Below are 26,174 nucleotides of genomic sequence, written 5' to 3'. Positions count from 1 at the left end.
CGATTTTGTAGTCATCTTTCTTATACTGTATATAGATGACATACTGTTAATAGAAAATTACATTTCAGCTTTGCAAAGTATAAAGCTGTGACTCTCATTACAGTTCTCCATGAAGGATTTGGGAGAAGCATCCTACATCCTAGGGATAAAGATCTATAGAGATAGATCTAGAAGATTGCTTGGATTGTTCTAATCTACGTACATCGATACCATGTTGAAAATGGTTCAATATGAAAAATTTCAAGAAATGCTATCTTCCAATAGGTCATGAGATTACTCTCTCCAAGAAGGGTTGTCCAACAATCTCTCAAGAGAGAGAGCGTATGGGTAGGATTCTATATACTTCGACAGTGGGATCTATCATATACGCCATGACGTATGCGAGACTGGATATGGCCTATTTACTAGTGGTAGTGAGTAGGTATCAGTCTGATCTGGATGAGAATCATTGAAAGGTTGTGAAGATAATCTTAAAGTATTTAAGAAATACTAAGAACTAATAGCTTATCTTTGGGGATACTAACTTGAAACTTATGAGATATATTGATTTCAATTTTTAGTCAAACTATGATGATAGTAAAAGCGTTTCAGGCTACGTATTTATCTTAAATAGAGGTGCAATATGCTAGAAGAGTTTCAAGCAACATATTATGGCCGATTCTGTATGCAAAGCAGAATACATTGCTGTATCCGATGTTGCAAAAGAGGTGGTGTGGTTGCGGAAGTTTATCATCGAGCTTGAAGTAACACTTTTAGTAGATGGTCCTGTTTTACTGTACTATGACAGTATTGAAGTCATAGCTCAAGTGAAAGAACCAAAATCACACCAACATACTAAGTATGTTTTGTGTCGCTATCACCTTGTACGTGAGATTGTAGATCGAGGTGATGTTGAGCTTTAAAAGATCAATGAAAAGAAAAATATAGCTGACCCCTTCACTAAAACTCTCAAGGTCAAAGAGTTCGATGATCACAAGTGGAAGATGGGTATAAGATACTACCCCAATTGACTTTAGTTCAAGCGGGAGTTGTTAAGAAATGTATCCTAAAATTAATCATTTGAACGATTGTACTTATTTTATAATATATATATATAATTTATTAATAAATAAAAATTATTTTGATATCTTTCATCACAAAGTTACATCTTTCTTGCTAGAACTCTTGTGTTGTGATGAAGTCCTTAAAACTATAAAGTAATCGATAAAGAAAGATTTATCGTATAATTCTTAAACATATTGATGATCAAATGATATGTCATTAAAAGATAATGATGTTTATCGAGTAAAAATTATTGTGTGCCATATAGGTTGTTTGTCCTCTTAATCAAGAAGTGTGGAGACACTAGTATGGCATACAGATAAGATGTAGGAGTACATTATTACTGAACAGATGACTCACCTACTAAGCGCTTTGTTGTCGAGAGCAGCTTGCAAAATATATGGTCATAAGTATCTCTCAGATCTGAGATAATCATAGTGACTTGTAAGCAACTCACTGTGCTTTGGTATCGGACTATCTATATTTCTAATGCAGTAACGAAAGGCTACTAGGTACAGTCAAGTACATGCGAAGTCTATATATGGATAAAGATGGGATTGACCCCGCCAGATCATAGGAGCTAATGCATCACTGTATTTCAATTTAGTAAAATCATGATCAAGATAATTCATATGATGGATTTGAAAGGTTAGAATATAATATGGATGATGCTTTTAGGATTAACAGTTTAACCTTAGATCATCCTAAAGCATTCAAAATCGAAGAATGAATTATGCGGTAACCATATGCATAGGTTGTTGAATATTGTCTTGTAAATATTCAACTCATTCGGACATCGAGAACCATTGCTAGATGATAACTTTGATTAGTAAAGGAAACGGTTCCTGTGCTACCAGCTTAGTGTTCGAATTTATAGAGTCACGCATAAAGTCAAGCAATATAGGAAAGAATTGACCTAAGTCTATATATTCAATTTGGAAGCACATGACTTGATTAAACAAATAGATTAACTTAATTGAGAATTAAGTTGTGGTCATATGGGATTAAATATTTGACTATGCCTAGCTAGCACTAGACATGAGGTTCATGTTTAATTTCGAAGATGAACAAGATTTGATCTATAATCTAAGGAGTTTATAAGAGATTGGATTTAAGTACTAATTAATTTTAGATTAGATCTGATTTAATTAGACTTAATTGGATTGAAAATCTAAATTAGACTTGATTCTAAATTCTAAACAGTTTGGGATTGACAACCTATTCCAAATTCGTTCGAATCAGATTCGAATTGGATTCAAATTGATCCATATTTGGATTAGATCCTTAGAGTCCACTTTTACTGAGACTCTCTCTCCTCATGGCTGACCAAAAGGAGATGCGGTGCTGGTTATTGCCACCTCACTTTTGGGTGTAGGCGTGGGTGCATGAGGGCGCCTAATTAGACATGTATCCTATCTTAAATAAGATTTCTTGTTAGATAAGGGAAGGATTAATTCAAAGCTGATTTGAATTAGAACTTCTAGTCTATTGGATCATGAAAAATTATCTATAAATAGGGAAGACCTCTAACCATCAAAGCATAACAATTGAATTATGTACTAAGGTGAGAAAGAGAGAGAGAGGAGGCGTGCAAGAGAGGGAACCGGTCTCTCTCCCTTGGCGTGCAGATTTGGGCGTCCAAACCCCTTGGCATGGAGACCCTTGATGTCCCAACTTTTAGGTGTGAGACATTACATCAATGCTCTCAATCCTCCCCTCCTTATTGCCTTGAGAAGGTACGAGGATCTGTGGCTTCATCTCATTTTTCTGCGAAGCCTGACGTGCGTGCGAAGTAGAGGGTTTGTACGTTCCAACCTTTATGAGAATTTGGATTCAGAATTCTTTGAGAATTTGATCCCTATTTCACTGCGTATCAGGTAAACGTTAAAATTTTTATTAGCTTATTATAAAAAAAATTAGATGCTCCCTAACGATTCGATCCTGAATCAAAATTTTTCTCCATAGATTGTTAGCCCAAGAAAACAATCGTTGTAAGGTTGTAGTTGGTGAGCCAAGGATAAAACCAATTGGATTAGATTGTGAACTTAAAAAAAATAATTAAACTGTAATCAAGTTTCGTGATTATAGTTGAATTTTCAAGTGATTTACTTGGGGAGTGGACGTAGATACTAAGTTTGGCACCGAATCACTATAAAATTATAGTGTTTATGATTGTGTACTTATTCCTTTACTATTCTCATTCATTGCATATCTTTTAATTTATCTCATTAAGTACTTATTCTACACAACTGTCTTTTAAATTTTTTAAATATCCAATTCACCTCCACTCTTGGATAGCCATCTTTGGGCAACAAAAGGCATTCTCATCACCCTGATCCAAGGTCTATATAACTGTTTGTCCTTCTGCTTCCTAGCTTTTCCACCATAGTGGCATTCCTTTGTTCCTAATTTCATTTTTCCATAATGATAATAGATCTCCAATAAGTCTTCGTAAATGAACTCTTACCAAAAAATTTCTTCTTTCATTGACACCCTCGTTCTTAGACATATACTCTTCATTAGATCAATTTGTACATGGACTCGTGCAAATCCCATCCAAATATTTGAAGTTGTCCATCCATTAAGGAAAAAGGGTTTTCCTGTTGCCGCTGCTATTTTCATTATCATTGCTTCATCCCATACCTCTAATGTTAGATCTGGAAGCCTAAGCCATATAGATGCATGCCGTGTTTGGTCTTCATCAGGATAGAATTTTAGTTTCCATCCCTCCATTGCTAGGAGTTGTCGAGAAAGGGATCATTGTGGAAGACTAAATATTAACACTACCTCAGAGAGTGGAAGAACTTAAAAATCACCTTCAATATTCTATTGGTTCTTCATTTTTCTTTGAATAAACTCAACTAGAAGTCCTCTTCTCAGAAACTTACTAATGATGGCTATCTTCCACTTTCGGCTAATTTGATTTATATCTTCATCCGTAAAAGCTACAACTTAGGAGAAGCTTTCCTCCAATGCAGCCCTTCTTTCATGGCCCTAGAGGTTTTCCATCGAAACCTCCAAGCATCTTGAACCACCTACACCCATGGTCGAGTCATCTCTACGCCTTTCGCATGGCTGCTCTCTAATGAACCCCTTAAAGGCGAAAGATGCACATTTTTTTTTGGTTGCCTTCCTTTGGTACGCCGGATGCTCCAGCACCATACGATCCGACCAAATCAAGATTTTATTTTGATCTTTTCCACAAACCATTCTCTACTCTATGAGGTACTTTCGAAATCATAGCAGAGGCCTTCTCCTTTTCGCTCTCTTTACACGTTCATATTTATATTATGTTTTTTTCTCAAGAAGTTCTATAGGAGCTTAGAAGAGATAAAGGAGGAGAGAGAAGTGAAATGGCACAAGATAGAGAGAGTATGGGTCAATCAATTGATGTGATTTTTTGAAATTGGATATTATGGGTCATTCAGTCCATCTTAAATTACGTATTAGTTGGTTGAACTGAATATAGATTTTTTTTTTTTGAAGCTCCTAGAATCATGTGATTGAAGAGAAAAATATTAGATGGAGAGAATGGGCAGGCCACTTCTCACCATAAGGTATTTTATTTTGTGTAAACTAATGAAATGATGAATCATGGTGTTGAAATTGGTCATATATATCTGTGTATGTATGTATGTATACATGCATCATGCATGCATGCATGTATGTATGTATGTATGTATGTATTTCTCTCCTTTTATCTATATGGTAAAATATTATTTTATCTAAATGACAAGATGCTGTTTGTTTCTTTGATAATATGGAAGCTAATTGCATGATGCCGTGGTTAAAGGTGTTGGTTCAAAATCTATGTAGGTGATGATTTGTGGTCTTAACTCCTATTCTCACTAGATAGGATTGGAGAAGAAAATATTAGATGGAGAGGGAGTAGGAGTCTTTATCTAATAATATAATATTTAATTATAGTTTATTTTATTAAACAAACTTAACAAAAGTTACGAGTTTATGGTTCAACAAATGAGGTATAATCTATCGAATTAGAATACTACTCCAAACATAGACACCAGAAACTACTGAGCTTGTCATGTGGAACATAAAGAAAATAAAGGTACAATCACGTTATTTGAATTAAAATGGGATCATATTAACTTTGTCCTACTTATTAGATCTCTTAATCACGAGAAAAACTAAGTTACCCCCTCAAATCTAGTTTTAGAAAAAAAAAAAGCTTTTGTACTTCTGAATATACTAGATGAACATGATTTTTCAACCGCAAGAGATAGGACATGGCAAGGAGTGGAGTCCTTATTTTCATTTTCATTTTTTATTTTGTGTTTCTTTATCTCTGTAAAATATTTTTTTTTTCTCCTGTCCTTCTTTCTCATGCTACAATGCTAGTACTATTCGCATAAAAGAAAGTGACCATGATGTTTCTGTGTAAAATAAAGAGAGGTGAGGAGTGGAATACTGAACTCATTGCCATAGTTAGGCAAAGTATGAAGTCCGTCAATTAAGGAGGGATTTCTAAAAGATTAACTGAAAGGAGTATTTGATAATGAAAATTAATTTCTACCAAAGATTCATTGATAATAGTTTTGATACTCTTATGATATTTTTTTACTACATAGTTGAGCACTTGATTGTAAATCAAAATCTGTTGATTGGTAGCATGCCCCTAAAAAAACTAAGTTTTCATTTCACAATGTCCAGATGGTTATACAATTTATTTTATATTTTATGAAATCTATTTTGATAATGATGCTATATATGATTCCAAAAAAGTTAAAATATTGTTTACGAAAAAATAATTAATTTAACATAATAGGATTTCAACAAATTAATTTAACATAATAGGTCGTCAACCTTGGCGACAAACATAATTAACATAATTCAAAAGATTTACTTAGATGTTTACCGATGATCAAATAATGAAGGAGAGACCACAGTTAGCTGTTCGGATATTGATCTTGCTTAATTGCTCGAGAACTTTATTTATTTATAATTACAAGAACTTTGCTTGTTAAGTTGAAGATATTGACTCATAAAATTTACAAATATAATGAAAAAGAAATAAGTGATGACTCTTGGAATGTAGTGATCTAGTGCACATCAGGAGCATGAAATTGTTGCCCATTATTTTAAAACTTAATGGATATTAAATATGTTTCTATTTTCATATGAAGTAGGAATCTCTTGCCCCTTGTAGGTAGGTTCAAAGTGGAAAGATATTTTTGACACAACGAGGATATGTTTGAGAAATCCAGCAAGATTAAAGATAGAATTTTCGTTGGATTATGAATTACATAGTTTATTTAAATAAGACCCATATCAATTCAATCTCTTTCAACTGAAATTCTTTGAAATGTGAAAAAAAAAAGTCTCTATAATTTTTTTTTTTCCTATCATGTGATCCAATGAATTTATAGATGGAATTTAGGCCAAAACTAAGATAGAGTTTTAGAAGAAAATGGATCAAACAGACTAACAGATCCAATTTCTATACAAAATCGAGCTCAACTTCACTGGATTTTTCAAGCTGATACTTCGCTATAATTTGCAGCCAACCATCCCAAAATCGACCGCGCAAGTCTCAGACCATACCAATTCCGTAGGGATTCTCATTGCGTGGGTCCCAGTTGATTCAACTAAGACGGTCAAATCCGTTTCCATGGCAGTAATGTTGCTGTTAGCCATCAAACAACAGATCCCACACAATGCAGAAACAGCAAAACTCCGGCGGCGCACAACCATCTTGGTGTCCATCCAACGGACGGTCCAGATCGGTCGAAAGACGACAGATGGCGAGCCAAAGACCGCTCCGCTCCTCTCCTCGTGACCGAATGGCGACACGTCACTGACAATAATAAAGATCAAATTACTATTGAAATGAAATGGGATCCCCTCTTCTACCACCCTCGTACCTTCTGGAAAGCCTACCAAGGGATTAGGGTTTCTTCACCCTTCCTTTTCGAAACCCTAAGCGTAGTCGTAGCCGAGGATTTTAGCCATGGAGCCCGGCGGGCAGGGCTTCGCCGGAGGTGTCGGAGACCGCGATGGGTTCCACCGCAACGAGGCGATCTCCGCCGTCCAGGACGAGGAGCAGTTCTACGGGGAGGACGACTACGACGACCTCTACAACGATGTCAACGTCGGGGAGGGCCTTCTCCACTCCGTCCAGCGGGGCGACGAGCCCAGGGGGTATCCGAGGGAGGAGGGGAACAGGATCAACCCCGCACCGCCGCCGCCCCCGCCTGCGCCGGTCCCGCCGTCCGGAAATGCGCCAGAGAAGGTCCAGATCCCCGGGATCGCTGGCGAGCCGAAGATCGAGAGACCAGTGGATGGATCTGGTGGTTTTCATGAGCAAGGGTTCAGGGGAGGCGGGGAGTTGGCGGCGGCGGCGCGGCCCCCAGCGCCGCCGCCGGCTGGAAGTAGGCCCGAGTTAGGGCAGTCTTCTGGTCGACCCGGTGGGTTCCAGGGGCAAACGGGGAACTCTGGATATGGGAACGAGGGTTATCGAAGGCAAGGGAGTGGCTTTGGAGGTGAGGCGAGGCAGGGAGGAGGCGGAGGAGCGGCAGTGGGAGGAGGGAGCGTTAATGGAGGAGGAGAAGGAGCTGGGGGGACTACTCTCTTCGTCGGGGAGCTTCACTGGTGGACAACGGATGCTGATCTCGAGGCAGAGCTCAGCAAGTACGGGCAGGTGAAGGAGGTGAAGTTCTTCGATGAGAAGGCGAGTGGGAAGTCGAAGGGGTACTGCCAGGTTGATTTCTATGATCCAGTGGCTGCAGCAGCATGCAAGGAACGGATGAATGGGCATATGTTCAATGGCAGGCCCTGCGTCGTGGCATTTGCATCCCCAGGCACTGTTCGTCGGATGGGGGATGCTCAAGTAAAGAATCAGCAGATGACAGCCCAATCATCAGGACTAGCTCAGAAGGGCAGAGGAGGGGGAGGGGCCCCATCTGGTGGGAATTATGGGAGGGGTGGTGGTGGCAATTGGGGGAGGGGTGGAATGGGAAATCGAGGACCGATGGGGAATATGAGGAACAGGATGGGGCCGGTAGGTGGCAGAGGAATTATGGGAAATGGTGGGATGGTCGCTCCACCTCCTCCAGTGCTACACCCTGGTGCCATGCTTGGTCAAGGTTTTGATCCAACTGGGTATGGAGCAGCCATGGGGAGAATGGGTGGTGCATATGGAGGGTTTCCTGCAGGACCAACTGCAGCTCCATTCCCAGGACTGATGCCTTCATTTCCACCAGTTGTGGCTCCTCATGTGAACCCAGCCTTCTTCGGAAGGGGAGGGATGGCTGCTGCTGGTGTTGGGATGTGGCCGGATCCCAGCATGGGTGGATGGGGAGGTGAAGAGCAGTCAAGTTATGGGGATGATGCTGCTTCGGACCAGCAGTATGGAGAAGGAAGCCATGGGAAGGATAGGGGTCCTGATCGGGATTGGTCGGGGGCTTCAGACAGAAGGCATGAGAGGGATAAGGATATGGGTCCTGGGCAGGAGTGGTCAGAAAGGAGGCATCGTGATGAAAGAGAAATGGGTAGGGAGAGAGATCGTGACTGGGACAGAGATAGGGAGAGGGAGAGGGAGAGAGAAAGGGAGAGGGACAGGGATAGAGAGAGGGAAAGGGAGAGGGAAAGAGAGAGGGAGAGGGATAGGTATCGGGATGACAGAGATCGCCATGGGGATCACTACAGGCACAGGGACCGTGAATTGGAGCATGATGATGACTGGGATAGAGGACGATCATCAAGGCAAAGAAGCAAGTCGCGAGAGGTTGAGCATTCAAAGAGGCGGCATTTATCGTCCGAGTAAGATGGGACCTTAGTGAATTTCTTAGGTAGGAAGGAGATCAACAATTCCTAGACAAGCATGATGTCAGTCTTATTTATGTTTTAGACTTAGTAGTTTCACGCCCATGGAACACATGTGCAGAGGATGCTTGCAGGGGCCTGTTGTTGCTATCATTTTAGATATGTAAGTCTTCCTTGTCACTGGAATCTGTATTTTTGATGCTTCGCTTATTTGTAATTTTGCTTTGTGATTTTTGTGCTTGATCTGAAACGCATCTTGTAACCTTTTCGTGCAATTTTAAAAGCACGATGTAATCATAATTTATCAAATTGATTTATTCTCAATGCTTAATGCATTCTTTATTAAGGGTGAAAATGAACCGGATGATATCTAGTCATATCCATTTTTGTATCCAAATCTATCCAAATATGGATAGAATCCGACTAATATCATATTCATACATATATCTGTCAAAGAAAAATGGATATGGACATGGATAGACGACTATTCGATCTGTATTTGAATATCTGATTTTATTTGTACTATTTAATGTTATATAACACATGAATTTTTAAGGAAAATATACCACCACATTACTATGCTATTAACTTGATTTACCATCCACCTGATAATATCTTTGATTTCATGGCTATAAAGTTTAATTATCCGACTTATATCAGTATTTACATCCATACTTTCAATATCCAATTTGCATCTGTATCTATTTAAAACAATTGTGGTATGAATTTTTGCATCTGACTAATATCCATATCCGTATATATATTCATCGAATAAAACAAATATGGATATGGGTATAGTGGTATCCGATCCAGTTTCAGCCCTATTCTTTACGCATGCAACTTGAGCTTTCTTCAATGAAAATCTTTTAGTCATTTGGACTTCTGATACCACTTATTGGAATAACAATGATATGTGAGATTCCTTGTTCAGGATGGTTAGAGAATCTTCTTATTTTTTGAGAATCTTTATATGATGGGTTGCTCAATTTGGAAATCCAAGAAATTTCATTTATTATTATTTTTGAAATTTTTTGCTGAAGTTGTAAAACATTTTTATGTTGGTTGCAGCAGCATTTGTTAATTCACTGCTCTTTGGTTTTTTTTCTTTATGTTTTAATATTGGTGTTTACTTCCTATATTTAGATCTATGATACTTGCTTTTCATTACATATGCAATAATTGTTGATAACCTTATCTTACAATGAGATGGCAACTCTTCTTTCCAAAGTTTGGTCATTGTTTTGTACTATCACACTTCCTTCCTACATCTCTGCTGCTGATATATTATATCCCTAGTTAGAGTGCTGAGTGCTGGCTCTGTGCCTCAAGCTTCTAAAGAATTTGTATGTTTTTGGAGTATTTGGCTTCATAGTTATTCCTTATACGTGTACTTCCTTTTATAAGTCAAATTTGACTAGATAGTTTGAAAGCCTTGGAAAGTTTGACACAAGTTCGAAACATGATAAATATTCTATGATTGCTGTTTTCTGAAACTATAAGTACATTTACAGTTAGTTTGTCAGATATACTGAAAGTTAACAGAGATAATAGAAGCAGAGCATTTGTTATGATAGAGTGAGAAAATGGACACAGGAGAGGTCAGTGAGAACTCCTTAAGTTGATGGATAAACAATGGAAATGTGTTCTAACTCATGGAATGTTGCGGACATAAATGTATCAAGAGATAATGAGCATTTGAAAGGCAATAACTATTTGAAGAAGGTGCTAACAATTAAAGGTAAATGAGGTGCGTATGTGAGTACTCAAGGTTAATAATTGACTTGCAGGTAGAGGTAAAGCCTGCTTATTAAAAGCATTTTTCGAGATGAAGTTTTCTTGAGGTAGAGGTGAGAATCCAGTTTGATCTTAAAGTTAAAATTCTAGATTTTGTTGGAGCAAAATCCATCAAGAAAAATGAATGTTATGATGAGATAATCTGCAGGCATGCTACCGCTTAAGGTCCATCAGTTCCATCCAATTGTAGTTGTGTCTCATTACTATGCTAATTTTGAATATTTTATCCCTTAGATTGTACTTAAATATTATGTTTATATATGTATATGTGCATATATGCTTTGACTATAGTCAACATAAGTTTTTTGCATTGTTGGGTTTCTTTGATTTTATGTCATTGGCTACATGCATGTCTGGTTATTGCAAAAATATCCTTTTTCTCATGTTTATTTTGCAGATACCTTTAAAGTGCTACTGAGTGGTGCTAACTGACCTGTGCCACAATATCTATGGGTCAATTTACTGTAGACAAGGATGATTTTGGGTGCTATTCGAACAACATTCAAATTAAACTGGCTTTTCTGATGTATAAACTCCATATGACTTTATTTAGACAACATATTCAGTCGCAAACAATCTAAATGATCATATATAGGTCAATGATTAATTCAATCATCTTGAAGGGTATTACTCTTAGCATTAGCTTGTCTCGTGAAGTTGGCTTGCCAGCTTGGCAATATATGGAGGAGTTCATTAAACCTTTTTTTCCTATCTGAATCTTTAAATTATCTTGTACTTGGTGGAACAACTGATATAGGGTGCAGTTTCAGAAAGAATCAACTTGCCTATTAGGGACAAGGGCCAAAATCCTTCTCATATCAAAGTTTCTGTTTAAAATGTGCATGGTACCTGGAAAACTTTCAGAAGGCAGAGGGGCCTGATGTCAGGAGTTTGTGGATCACCAGGTTATTCGGTAGACTGATGTCATGGTTAAGTATAGGACAGTAAGTATGACCAAAGCAACCACCTTGGTAATTAATCTTTGGAAATTTTTTGAGGACCTGAAACCAAGGATTTCCTCGGGTTTAGAGTAGTCAAACAGGGGCATCATAGGTAATGTGCAAGCAGCTCTTAACATGTTATAGCATTATTGAATTAAAGAAGCAATTTGGTAATAAAGGACTGGTGCAAAGTGGGTAATCCAAATTGTATCCAAGGTTTTTTTTCCCTTCAGACCATCACAACCTGAACGGTAATTTCTGCACAAGCTTATATCGGTAAGCAGTTAGGAGTTCAGAGACCATGAGGGATATTGAACTTGAGCAACTTTATGGTACAGTCTTCTTTATATATGATGATTATTAGCTTGCTTGGATGATGAAGAAAATCAGTGGATCATTGGCGCTTTATGTTTGAGTTGATGGATTTATGAGTTTAAAGCAACTAAACTCACAGTTTGGATGGTTTTGTATCTTATAAGTGTGTTCTTTCACAAATCCTAGATGACCTTGTGCAATTGTTTAATCTTGATAACTTCGCATTTAGTAACCTTGATCTTAGCTACATCATTCAAGTAGACTTAACATATATTGCTTGATTGGTACATGCAACATACAACACAGTTAATGTTGCCAACAATGTTATACCGTGTCCATTATCATAATTTCTTATGATTCGCTATCATTTTTATTTTGCTTGTCTGTTTGGGGGCTGGGAGTTGGGGGTGGGGGCAGGGATAATGTAATATGGTTGTATCCAGGGAATTAGCTACCATGACATACTGGTCTGTATGGTACAACACATTATGCTAATAAGGTATCATCATAATACTCCTGTACCATGTGTTCAAGTCCATGCTAGGTCAATTTCACTCCAAAATGCACCAGCATTGTGGATATGAGCGAGCATGGACCCATTTTGGCTGCCATAAGCCTGGGCATGTGGCCTCCATTGGTAGGTAGGTGATAGGACAAATTAATATTTATCATGACAAGCGTTGAATGGTGAGGACAGGGTGCATGGTTCCAGTATTCTAACATGCACTTCATGTAGCTGCATAGCGGGCCAACAAATACATCCATAGGCCCAAGAAGCTCAAGCGAACATAATTCTGATGATGATGGATGTCACCTCACCTTCCTGAAAGGAATATTGTTCTTCGGGCATATTAGAAGCTCAAGCAAACAAAATTCTGATGATGATGGATGTCACCTCACCTTCCTAAAAGGAATATTGTTCTTCGGGCATATTTTTGAAAATTAATAATGTAATTACCATATCTTGTTTGCTGGTTAGGTAATGTCATTCATCTTTTTTGCTCATTTTTAGTCATTTATCATTTGATAATTTGTAATTTTTTTCATTGCATTAGCTTTTTTTTTTTATTTTGAGCTTAGTTGGTCGAAATATTGTTATTTTTTGGTTAATACAACATAGTATACTAGAATAAGGTCTCAAATAAGTATGGAATAGGATACATACATTGTACCTTTTTCCCCTGAAATATCCTATCTGCTTCCTTTTTAGCTTATTTGTATCTTACTTTATGCATTATATCTAGTTTTACATACTTTGAAATACAAACGGCATAGGTGCCCATATATACACCTACATACCACATATGCACTATGTATGCCATATCTCAACCACCCAGTTTGCTTCTTGATTGTATTAGTTTTGTTGGATCTTCATGTTTGTACCTCATCTTTACTTATATTTACCTATCAAACTCATAGGGTTACATTCCATCATAGAGAGATAAATAGGGCTATGAAGATTGGTGATGTCTTCTGAACCATTATGTATTATGTAATCTCACTCTTAAAGTTCCATTTTATTGAAGATTGAATGTTTAAATATGTTGCATATTTTTTGTGGTGTTAAAAGACTGGGTCTGGTTTTTTTGTTTGGGCTGTGTTTTTTTTCATTTGTTTGGTCCATTGTCTCCATTGTCAGTGAAGATGTAGTAAGTGATAGCCAACCAATGCAGTGGTGTTTCAGCTGGTTGACCATCCTTTATTACACCTTTACCATGATAAAGGGACACAAAAGACAGTTGGGTTGGGCTATTTTTTCCTTCTTTCCAACTTTTTTTGTCTCCTCTTTTTTATTTTTTAATTTCTTCCCATGCTTGGAAAATTATCCCATTAAGGGCCTGTTAGGATATTCGTATAGGATAGGGCTGAAAATTCTGTAGGAATCAGGTCTGTTGGCTCATCTAGCTTATATTTTCAAAGAGCCCATCCAAACCCAGCCCAGATGTTACCCTTTGGGCTTCAGGAAGAAAAAAAGCCTATGGAGGTCTTTTTTTCTCTTCTCATAGGATTTAGGCTGGGTGGTATTTGGTTGATAAAAAGCCATTGCTTAAATGGATGGCCCAATTCACGAATCCTACAGGATTTCCAGCCCAATCTAGTAGGAATATGCAAACAAGCCCCCAAAAAAATAAAGAAATGCACAGCCAGCCCATTCTCAGGTTGCTGGCATGTTTTTTAGATCCATATATGGTCTCTTGCAACAGAAATTCAGATTTAGGACTTTGCTAATTGTTGTAGTCTAGAATCACTGATCAGGAATGCTACCATCTTCTATTCCTCTCCTCCATTTGAAGAAGAGGAACTTGAAATGTATGCCTTGATCAAAATTTTCTCAGAATCTTCTTTTTTTTAGTAAATATTATGTGGTAACCAATAAATGCAACAGTGGTCCCCATGTTTGTGCATTTAATTGATGCTGCCTCTCTTTCTATATGCTACCTGCCGTTTGATAGACAGAATGATATCGTCTTTAGTAATTCTGACTGCCTTGTTTGGTTAATCTTTCCCTTTATAAACTCCACACAAGTTGTGTGTGAACCCTTCTGATGTCATTGAATAATCCAGCTTTCAAGTTTTTTTTTTTTTTTTTTTTAATGTTGTATGCTCTTATCGTGGCTGATCTTTAGGATAAAAAATAGATAATGAGGGACAGACAATGATCCAATTCATATGCATTCTCAACATACCATCTGCACATGAAGAACAGTATCCTCATGCCATATTTATTTTTCCCCAAGTCCATTGAGGATACTGTTATAGAGATTTGAATGGTAAAGATGAAAAAAGGCAAGGGGTGTGTGTAAAGAGTGTATACAAAACATTTTTCCCCCAAGTCCAAAGGGTAGTGATGTAATGTGTGGGAGCAGAGAGATGTCTGGGAAGTGATACTCTGGGAATTAGAGTTGAGTGGCGGGCCTTTTATTTGGTGGGGGGGAGAAAATGGGGAAATATTTAATTGAGAGAGAAATTAAGAGACAGCAACTAAGATAGATAGCCTATATGCATGTGTGTGTTTCATACCATTTATGTATGTATATGCACACACAGAGAGAGGCCTGCATCTAGTTAGATATTAGTCGAAATCCAATGTCCTATATGCATGAGAGGTTATAGGGATGGAGAAATCAGTTCTTCAGGATGTCAGATGGGACATTATTTCAGGATAGTGGGAACTCGTCATTTACCCTCTCTCCTTGGTGGGGCTCATCTTAAATATCATTGATTGAAGTAAAACGGAAAAAGCATGGTGTGTATGAGAAGTTTTAATCTTCAAGGAGAAAGATAGTTATAAAGAGGTGAAATATTTACTATGTTTCATGTTTGCGTATACTTGAAGCAAAAGACTAAAAAAATATTGTTTTATGAGAAATAAATTTTGAGAGAGGATCTGTTTGAAATTTAGAATTTCATTTTCTTGATGTGATATATATTTGCTGGAATGTTTGTTGCGAGGCTATGAATTTGACAGGTTTAAACAGCAAATTTTAATGTTTAGAAGCGGAAAGAGGGGATTTTGAGCCATAGAAAAGAGAGGAAACTAGGTTTCTTTCGAAAAGAGGTTCTAAGAACCAGAATGCTAATCAAATTTGATTCTACATTGTTCTGACAAATTTAGGATTAAGGTCCACAAAATCAATATGGAGAATCGTATTGATAAGTTATCTATTCGGAACGGTATGGTACACATCCTGTATACAGGCTTACAACACTTGTTTCTCACTCCCATCCATGCTATGGTCAGTACATGTTACCATGGCAAACCTTGTTTAGGATATTTTGGACAAATAGATGAGGGAAGAGAGTTGAAAAATGGCAGGAGAAATATAGACAAAAATGAAAATAATGGAACTAAAGGAAAAGAAAATTGCAGGTGATGTAGGAGAAGGAAGACAAACATGTGCAAATGACAAAATCCCTGTCTCAGCTGCAGCAGACCCCTTTAGTGATCAAAGTGGCAGTCCATCTATCTCATTAGTTAGGAATCCTTTCAGGACAGTATGGAATAATGATAAATGGAAAAGCAAGGTAAATAAACTATAATGAGGCAGTACCGTTAGGCTGACATTATTGGCTGGTAATTCCTAAGATCTTAGTGCAGTTAATTCCTATTTTAAGAGATGTTCTTTTCATCTACAGAAACTCTTGAAACTGAAACAAAAAGATCATCTTTGTTCCAAGATTGTGATTGCTGCAGTAGCGATGGTCCTCTTAACGATATCCAGATCCTCTGACCAAAGTAGGTCAGTGACTAATTAATTCTCCACATAGGCCATTGGTGGCTGAATGAAATCTCGCTGCTAACCCAAGGATAGGATTTTTCATTTTCTCCTGTGTTTCTTGGTGGAGGTACATGTATGAAATTGTGTAATAGCGGTATGTGTTTACAACCATTATGTAGGCCATCATGTTTGCATTAACTTGTTGGATAAAATTTTTGTGAGGAATGTCTGAACTTTTGACTGTTTCTGGTTCCACTGACAACTGCTCATTTGTCTACAGGACATCAGATAAACTTCTTTCTCCAGTTATGGTGACTGGGTCATCGTTTAAAATTTCCTCTCTTGATTTCAATGTGAAGAGTCATTAACATGGTGATTGGATGTTTTGGAAGCAACTATTGCAAAGGTGGTGTGGGTATAAAGCTTTCTTTGCAATTAGTCTTGATCTTCAGTTAGCTTTACCTTGAAGTTGTACCCATCATCAAGTACCATAACCAGCAAGCCAGATCCCATTTATGTAAAATTAGCTTTGTGAATCTCATTTCATTTTTGTAGAATTTGTTTCATGTTTCATTGCTAGATGGAAGTGCTTGTGTTGTCTCTCAAGCTGTGGGAGGTAGTTGATTTTGTTGGGGACCATATGAATATGATGACGATGCAAAATTCAGTGTATCATGTAAAGTGAACTTCAAAATTACTGCAACTCAGTGTATGATTATTGCATAACGTTTTTCATGAAAATTTGGTGTGCCGTGACCATGATGAAGTATTCCATATGGAAATGCGAAGCCCCATTTGTGTAAACTTGTCTTTCAGTAAATTCTCCATCTCTATTAGTTGCTATAAGGAGTCTCACGTATCATTGCAGGATTCTGCTAACTTTAAAACGAGTCTGTCGTGACCATTGTACTGTTCTGTATAGTATATGAAATGTGGTTTTAACTTTTCATTTGTTAATGCAAACAAGGTTTTAAGTGCTGTATGCTGGCATGACACTGGCATCGTATGTACCATATTGTGCCATGTCAAATGCTTGTCAGGCATTGGCGTCATCATGTGCAAGCACCAATTTGCAGCTGGCGTACAGCTCTGCATGTGTGCCTGTAAGCTGTAGCATCTGCATGCCATTGCCACATGGTTGGTACCTTCATCCACAAATTGAAACTATAACTGACTTAGTAATGATTCTATGGCCATTTCTGATTGTGTTTAATATGTTTTCTTTTGTTACTTTGTAAGCTCCTCTGTCATTAGACTTGTTCCTGTATTACCTGAGTTCTATTTCCAATGTCCAATACCGATATAGTTTTGCTTTCTTGAGAAAGAATCACCCATTACAATGCAACGTTAGTACATTTTTATTTCTAGTGTATGATGATGTATGGTTTTCTGATATTGCTTTTTAAGATTCTTCCAAATCGGTCACGTTCGTATGTCACTATTTGTTCTATTTCCTGTTCCTGATTCACTTTATTAAGCAAAAATTTTGTAGTCCTCAGGCTCATTAAAACTGTATTGTTGATTTTGATCAACTTTACACTTGCTGCATATCTATTTGTTTTCAGTAATGAATATATCTGATGTGTTGACTTTCACTAATTTTTGGATGCAGGTTGAAGCGCAGTGGGAAATGGTTTGGCTACAGTAGCAGGTCCCTCTTTGTCATGTGGATGCTGGTCTTCTTCTGAGCTTACAAATTGAATGAGTGATGCGAATGATGCATGTATTCTGCTCCAGAACTAATTAACTGTACTTTCAGTTTGAAACCTTTTGACTGTATTAAAGTGTTGTAGGAAACTTCACTGCATGTAATGTAAGATTTACGTCGAAAGACGGGAAAATGGTCTTGCTGATTTACATGAGTTCGCTGTTTGTGCAATATCCAACTTTGTGCAAAGCAATGGTGGGATAGATCTTTTGTCAGTGCTGGTGGAATAAGATGCTGTTCTTGATTTGCTACTCTTTTAAAAGAGGAAAATGGTCTGCTGATTTACATCAGTTCGCTGTTTGTGCAATATCTGACCTTGGGCAAAGCAATGGTGGGATAGATCTTTGGCCAGTGTTGGTGTAAAAAGATGCTGTTCTTCATTTGCTACTCTTTTTTAGTCTGTGATGGTGTTCATGAAATAAGTTGCTCCAGGGTTGGTTATCAGGCGCATGGGCCCCCTTTGATATATTATAATTTGTAATGACTCAAGCTTTCAGGAGTTTAGCGGGCTTGCACAAGGCAAGTTTTTTTTGGTCTATCCTTATTTTCTATTCGATACAAATTTTTTTTCGTGCGGACTGAAAGATTGCCATTTATAGAAGATCCTGAGATCGCTAACACTTATGTTGCTTGTTGAGCGGTATCCCCTGGAGCTTGTATGAGACTTGTTGCAGAACTTTGAATGATTAGTCTGCTTCATTGCTGTTTATGATCTTTTATGAATGGATTATTTCCCCAAGAAACAGCTGAACCTACCTCACAACAGAGCTTCCAATTTGCAGACAAGGCACAAGTGTTCTTCGCACTTACATCTGTTCTTGGGAAAATTGAACCGTGACTAAGCCAGGTGTTGAATAGCATCCAATCCGGTTATATATCAAACTCCATGTAATGTTGGCTGATGTGAACTTTTTTTTTTCCTTCAAGTCTGCTCGCATTTGACAATGGTATGATGCAATTGTTTGAAAAAATAATTGGTCTGCACAGAATAATGTCGGTAGAAATCTTGATCTCAGCGGCTTTGTATGAGCCAAAGTATCGGATATGTTTGTTCGTTGGAAGTCATTCGTCTTTTTATCTGCTGAAATGCCACAGGCTAAAAAATTCCCTGGGAGCAGCTGGTAGAGCAAGCAGTGGCGCTTGGAACCACAGTGGGTGCTGGCTCCATGAAAACTACCTTGTGTACCCGAGGTATTTAGACTTTCCCGGGCCAAAGTGCTGGCTTCACGTCTCAGATAAGCCTAGGTAGTTCCTCTTGTTTCTTGGAGTTGGGATGGGGGACTTCCCTCCACATTTTTTTTTCTCCAAAGAGAAATGAAAACTTTATGAAAGAATCGGGGCTTCAGCGCCGCAGGATATGTATAGGTTAAATCTACATAATTACATTATAGAAAAAAAAAAAATTGCTGGGGAAATATAGATACCGTGGTGTAGTAGTTATTACGTTGGTCTTGCACACTAAAAGTCTCCGGTTCGATCCTGGTATGATCATTAAGGATTATAATATAAGTGATTTGAATATTATAGAATGGTATCAGAGCTTAGGTTATGATCTCCAACATTTTGATATCAGAGCTTAGATTTAAGATCACTAAGATTATGAAATGATATCAAAACTTTATATAAGATCAATAGGATGTGACATAGTGGCATCTAAGCTTAGAGCTTAGGTTACGTTCATTTGGAGACAATGATACAAGTGATTATGATATGACAGAACAGTACTAGAGTCCAGGTTTAAGGTCACTAGGGATTGTCATTAAGTGATATCAAAACTCTAGGATTATAATCAATAGAGTATGATAGATAATATCAGAGTTTAAGGTTATGATCATTAAGGATGTGATAGAATGATATTAAAACTTAGGTTTTGATCACTAAAGAATATGACTTATGTGGTATTTGATCTTAAGGTTATAATTATTCGGGATTGTGACCTTAGTGATATTTGAACTTGAGACTATGATCATGAAGAACATGATAGACATAAAAGAAATGATTCAGTAATTAGATTTCGAATCAATAGATACTATGATAAAATTTATGCATAAGTGACATATGATGTCTATAATAAAATTGATGAGTTATATCTTAGATTTCAATTAGTAGGATTACTTGAATATAAGAAAAGTTGATCCTGGAAGGAAGTGGGAGGTATTGATATGTTATGTTGAGTATACTCGATGATATTGGAATGCTAAATTTATATGGTTGAAGATCATGATATTTTTTCTAATTTCAATGATAATTGTCTGAGCATTATAAATTTTGGACTTATTAAAAAAAAAATTAATTAGGGTATGGTCTAAGAAAGAATTGTATCATATGAGAGAAATACTTTTGAATATTGAACCTATAAGAGGATCATATATGAAACTCAAATTTAGATAAAAAATATATACTTAGATTTTATTATGAGAATATGAGATACATATCTTGGTGAAATCTTTGGTAATTCAAAATATCATATTTGGATCTGATTTCTTGATCTTTCAAGTTGCATTGAATTTCAAGTCAAAAGCTTGCTTTTCTAAGTGGATCTAAGGTACTTTGATATTGTTGTTAAATTGAATAAGAAAATTGATTTTGTTAGAGTATGATATACATGTTATGATGAAATCTGTAATAATTTGTATTTTCATCTTTGGATTAGATTTTTTTTTTCTTATGATTATTGAAGATTGTGGACTGTAATTCAAGTCAGAATTCGAATTTCTGAGTTGAACTAAGATATTTTGTTATTGTTAAATTTTGAATAACTTATATAAGGGACAAGAATTTGTATGGATTTATTTATTGATGCTAAAGGTTGTGATGAAGGGAGCTCTACAAGAAATAATCAAGTTGATTCTACTTACAGAGATGTTGATGTGAGTTCTTTTAGTTTGTTCAAGTTGGAGTTAATTCTTTTGCAAAAGAAAAATTGGTTTAGAAGTTATCTAAATGATTGTAAGGTAAATCGAAGGTTAACTCAAATTAATTTTAGACATATTGAATTCTTGAGAAGTGATCAAGCTTATGCACTGATTTCAAACATAGAAAGTGCATCAATATTTAATTTTGATGTGCTATGCCCAAGGAGCAATAAAGACAAAGAAACTTAAAATTTTGCCCTAAATTTTATATGAAATTTGAAAGTTGGATCTACCTTTGATTGATCTAACATACAAGGATATTTTTATCTTTGATAGACTTATATAATTTGGTAAGTTAATATCAGAGTGCGCAGCAAAAGTGCGGTGGATTAAATTGATTAAAAATATTAATTTTTTTGATTCAAAAGATATGATGATAGAATACATTAGTTGTAAATAAGGAAGGATTTTATTGATAATGAAAGGATGCTATAGATTTTGATCTAATCTGACCATAGCTGGATAATTTTTGTCAATAGGTTGCTTCATTGTAGATAATGTCAAAAAATCCTAGATATCTCAAGTTTATTATTAATAGCTTGATAGTTCTGTTATTAGTTCAAACCTAGAATGTCTTGACATAAATTTCATATTTTTTTAAATTTAATATTGTTACTCGAACTGACATAGAAGATTGAGATTTTCTTAAGATGAAAGTATATCAATTAAATTAATTGAAAGGTCAAAAGAAGAAAGAAATCGATGATTGTGAAGAGTGTCCAATGTTCGATCTTTTTTTATTTTTACATCATAGGTAGTCTGAGACAATTATGAACTTTGAGTGGAATGTATTAGATAAATAACTAGCATATTTTAATACAAGATCAAAATGTTACTGTTCTTCAAAAAAAAAATTGAGAAATCCATATAAAAAGAATGAGTTTGAGATTTCAAATAATTTTGTTATAACAAGATCATGAGAAATAAATAATATGTAAGACATTATTGGAAGCGTGAGAATGACATGAAGAATGTATACTTTGAAATATATATCTCAAATAATACAACTTAATTTCGAGGATGAAATTATTTTGAGGGGGGAATATCATGGCCCAGCCCATAGGCTCTTGGGCTTGGCATTTTTTTTGGAGAGCCCAAAAGAGCCCTCGATGGGAGGAGGAAGACTCTTTACCAGAGTCTTCTTCCTCTCTGACTCCGGCAAAATTGGACCGATTGAGTCTGACAAGGGATAGAAAAACTCCCTTATAAAGCCCCTTCCCCTCCCTTAGGTCTCTACAATGAGATTTTGGAGAGATTTTTTAGAGATTGGAGGGATTTTCCAAAGAGGATCTGTGGATTCTTAGACAGGAAAAGGGGGGTTCGATGGAGCTCTTCTCGACCGTTGGAGCAAGGTAGGTAAGTTCCTTTCTCTCTTCTCTATTTTGGTTTTGCTCATTGTTGACTTGTGAGGGAAGCCAGTAAGCTATCGATTTGAGTTCAAACAGGGCTGTCCCTATTTTGTTTTTCTCCACATGCCGCTGGTAACAACCGTCGTTGAGGGCCGTTGCCGGTGCCATGTATTCGGCCACTATCGGGAGCTGCTAGTGGTGGCCGGAGTCGGCCTTCCTTGGTGGCATGAGGGGAGAGAAGAAGGAAGGGGATCGGATCTCCTGTTTTGGATGAGGAAAAGAAGAAAAGAAAGAAGAAAATGGGAAAAGGAGATGAAGAAGAAAAAGAAAAGAAAAGAAGAAGAAGAAAAGAAAAAAAAAAGAAAGAGAAAAAAAAAAGAAAAAAAAGCGAAAAAGAAAAAGAATGAGAGAATTTTCTCTCTCTCTCTCTCTCCTCTCCCTCTCTCCTCTCTCTGCCTTCTCTCTCTTCTCTCTACCTTCTCTCTCCACTTTCTCTCTATAGATTCTCTCTTTACTTTCTCTTTCTAAAATTTTCTCTCTCTAAGATTTTTCTCTCTCTTTAATTGCATCACGGACCCTAGAATAAACTTGAGATGAAAATAAGATGATCTGAGATTGCTTCAAAATTCATGTAGTAGGTTGGATCCCATCTTGGTCCTTATTTGAAATTTATAATATCGATCATAGTTAATCTATATTGAGTCACCTTGATATGATCTCTGATAATCTCGATCATGATTGCCTCATTTGAAGGATATAAAAATTTTCTCTCTCTATTCTCTCTCTCTAAAATTTTTTCTCTCTTCATGGATTTTCTCTATCTAGAAATCTTGTGGACCAATGGAGGGTCCAGATACTTAGACAAATCCCGATTTTGGATAATCCTAGGAGAAGTCCTGAATTTATATTATTAGGATCAATTAACGATAATTTTTTTATATATAATTTTTATATTTGATCAGGATCATGAAGAGATATGATTGTCTGCATAAGATATCGAGTGAAATATCTTATTTTCAAAATTTATAAATCAAAGAAGAACATTGATTTCTGTATTTGGATCAGTCACCGGTAAAGGTAAGATCCTTGTACATGATCACTATTATATATACGCTATTTTATCGTTGATCTTGCATTATTGGTTTTGCATTGTTGGATTTGAGATCGATGAATTTGCTATATCCGAGATACCATTATTTGCTTATATGATTTTGAGCATGAGTATGTTATATCAATATATATGTATTAAAGATTGATGGCATGATTATATGGATACGATATATCTAAATTGATCATAATGTAAATCAAAATTGGTTTGATGAAATCAACACATAATAATTAAATAAAAAAGAGAGATATGGTATGGACTAGCCTTGTCATGTGGAACAGCTCGTTAGGAGCTTATACCTAGGACAGCCCATCAGGAGCTTATGCTTGGGACAGTCTCCACTGGCTTATAGGTGAATCAGCCGGCCATGAGCTCATGTTTGGGACAGTCCGCCAAGAGCTTATGCCTGGGACAGCCTCTCATGGACTTTCGTACGTGGGACAGCCAGCCAGAAGCTCATCCTGGGATAGCCTTGAAAGGCTTTTAAGTAAAAATTGATTCAGATGATGACTGAGATATAGACTTGGTGAGTCTAAAATTAGAAAGAAAAGGTTAAAAAAAATTATGTGATTATGAAAAGAGAAATGAAAGAGAAGATATGAAATAATCGTTGAATAAAAATATTTCATCCATTAACATATGATGATGTATCTCTTTTGACAAGATAGATAATTTATAGATGTTTGCATTATTTCGAATATTGAATATGAAATTTTATATTTTATTATTTATTCTTATTTTCAGATTATATTATTATATCAGTGTGATATGGAATGCTTACTGGGCTATAAAGTTCATACTCCTTCATCTTTCTTTTTCTTCTCAGAGTTATAGGATGCTCATGATTGACTGTGGTATGGATTTGCGGATGAGCAGATGCATAGATAGAGTGTCATGATATTCGATCAGAGGATAGAAAGAATTTCAATTATTGAAAAGAAATAGTGTAATTTTGAATTTGAAAAACAGCAAGCCTAGGGAATACTTTATAATATTTTTGATCGATAATAACTCTAACATTGAAATTGAAAAAGTATGACATTCCCTAGATATAACTTTTATTATTTTGATGGGATGATGTCTTGATTTAAATTAGAACTCATCTAGCTATTGTTGAAAAAAAGGAAAAAAAATGCAAAACACACACAAGACTCATAAGAATGGAAAAAACAAAAATGCCATAAATAAGTGTTACATATGAGTGTTTATTTATTCATTTGGTAAATAAATCCTTACATGCAACTCTTATTTGTGACTTATAAATTAACCAAATTATCATATGTAACAATTTTGCCCCTCTACAATTCTATTCTCCATAAAGAATAGATCATAAGAATTGAAAGAACTGGCAATTGAACATCATCACAAGCAATTGAATCTTGGGTGGCATACCTATAATTATTTGATCATATAATTTATCTCATGTGGTTTTTATCATCCTTTCTCTCTCTAAAAAAAATAAAATGAAGAAAAAAAAAGTTGTACCATTATTAAGGCTTCAACAAGATAGGTGGACTAAAGTTATGTTTTTAAAAAAATAACTTGTTCAATAGAAAGGTTGGTTTAACAAAGCAAATATGCTAATCAATTGAGTGTTGATATAACATAGCTTGACTCTTTTTTCTGAAGTTTGGTTATATCACCATCTTCTCATTTTATTCAAATTTAATATTTTTTTAAGGGTATTGAATTTAATATATGAGGATCCATGCGGCATGTATCTAGTTTCATACTAGTTATGCACTGGGGAGATTTTGAATGCTTATATAAGACTAAAAATTTAAAATAATATCTTCTAACTATCCTTTTTGGATGAGGTTCTAGATTGCTGCAGAATATGTATGAGAGAGAGAGAGAGAAAGAGTTGTTGAATCTAGACTTCACAGAATAAAATTACCATGTAACAACTTGTTGAACATTTGAGATGATTTGGAGACTTCAAAATTTTGATGAGGCCATGATTTTTTTTTCAAAATTTAACAAAAAAGAATATTTGAGAAAATATATAGATTTGGAGAAAGTGGTGAGTGAGATAGGAAGACCTTAAAACCTTTTGAGGGCCTTGCTTTTCTAAATATTTTCCGAAGAATTCAGGGGGAAGGAAAGCTTAAGAACTATTTAAAAATTTCATCAGAGAGTTGTGAAGAGAATTTATAATGAATTAGGACATATCATCTATAAGCATGGAATGTTGAAAGATGATAAGGTGCATTGCTCATCCAGATTATGGTGTCAAGTCCTCATGTCTCTGCAATGTTAATTTACAACATAGTAAGAAATATAAACTTGATATTAAGTTCGAAAAATGTTATACATTGAATAGCTCATCATAGCAAAGCTTCTTGGTTGAAACCGACTACTATAAGCAACAAGAATTCTGAGTTTGTATATGATATCTGGTAATGATAATCTTCACTATTACATAGAGTTTTGTCAAACACTTCCAAAGTACCATACTTTTATCAATAACCATCTCTCCAAGTCACTGTGCATTTGGATTTCCTTGTCAAAGTGCCTCCAAAGAAGGATTCAAGTATTCCTAAAATGTGAGTCCCTTGAAGAGAGGTGGATGTTTCTCATCAACCAATGCCTTCAGAGAGGGGATGACACCATTGTTGATTGAGCTGTAGATGAGTTTGTTTGCATCCGAAGTTCAACGCTCGTGAACTTCCCATTGCTCAAGACCTCGAAAGATGCAAAGAATAGTAGGCTTGTCATTCACTTGAGAGGGAAATAACATTCTTAATATTTTTTTGTTTGATTTATATGTTTCCTTATAAGCAACCCTTTTATAGTAAATTCCAATCATTATTTGAAGCAATTTTCCAACTACAACCGCATTATCAACAAAAGCATCAGGATCTACATCTAGCCAGTCCTCACCTTTAAGCACTTGGAGGCCACCCAAGTCTTGTATAAGTTAATTGAACCTGTTGCCATTTTGGGCCTCACAGTTTTGCTCCTTAAAAGACGTCTCATATGGAAAGAATGGTCCCCTCCT

The 26,174-nt window shown here is 36.2% G+C and overlaps 1 protein-coding gene across 3 annotated transcripts; it reads left to right on the top strand.

Moving 5' to 3' along the window:
• Positions 1-6,897: 6,897 nt before the first annotated feature.
• On the top strand, positions 6,898-17,950 carry LOC105061059 (uncharacterized). 3 transcript variants are annotated; one of them, XM_010944992.4, is made up of 3 exons: positions 6,898-8,986; positions 16,374-16,499; positions 17,706-17,950. In XM_010944992.4, exon 1 carries the CDS (start codon positions 7,010-7,012, stop codon positions 8,822-8,824), a length of 1,815 nt encoding a protein of 604 aa, XP_010943294.1. In that variant the 5' UTR covers positions 6,898-7,009; the 3' UTR covers positions 8,825-8,986; positions 16,374-16,499; positions 17,706-17,950. The 3 variants fall into 3 exon arrangements, with proteins under 3 accessions (XP_010943294.1, XP_029116522.1, XP_010943293.1); XM_029260689.2 differs by having other exon boundaries at positions 16,374-16,508; XM_010944991.3 differs by lacking the exon at positions 16,374-16,499.
• The last annotated feature ends 8,224 nt before the right edge of the window (positions 17,951-26,174 follow it).

This window comes from Elaeis guineensis, chromosome 1, assembly GCF_000442705.2.
Source record: "Elaeis guineensis isolate ETL-2024a chromosome 1, EG11, whole genome shotgun sequence".
In the NCBI taxonomy this organism is placed as follows: Eukaryota; Viridiplantae; Streptophyta; class Magnoliopsida; order Arecales; family Arecaceae; genus Elaeis; species Elaeis guineensis.
The sequence above is the reverse complement of the archived record's forward strand: the minus strand, read 5'-3'. Positions and strand labels throughout refer to the sequence as shown.

What these genes read in the sequence shown, in the direction of transcription:
- LOC105061059 (XM_010944991.3), top strand. Translation starts at nt 7,010, where the DNA reads ATGGAGCCCGGCGGGCAGGGCTTCGCCGGAGGTGTCGGAGACCGCGAT.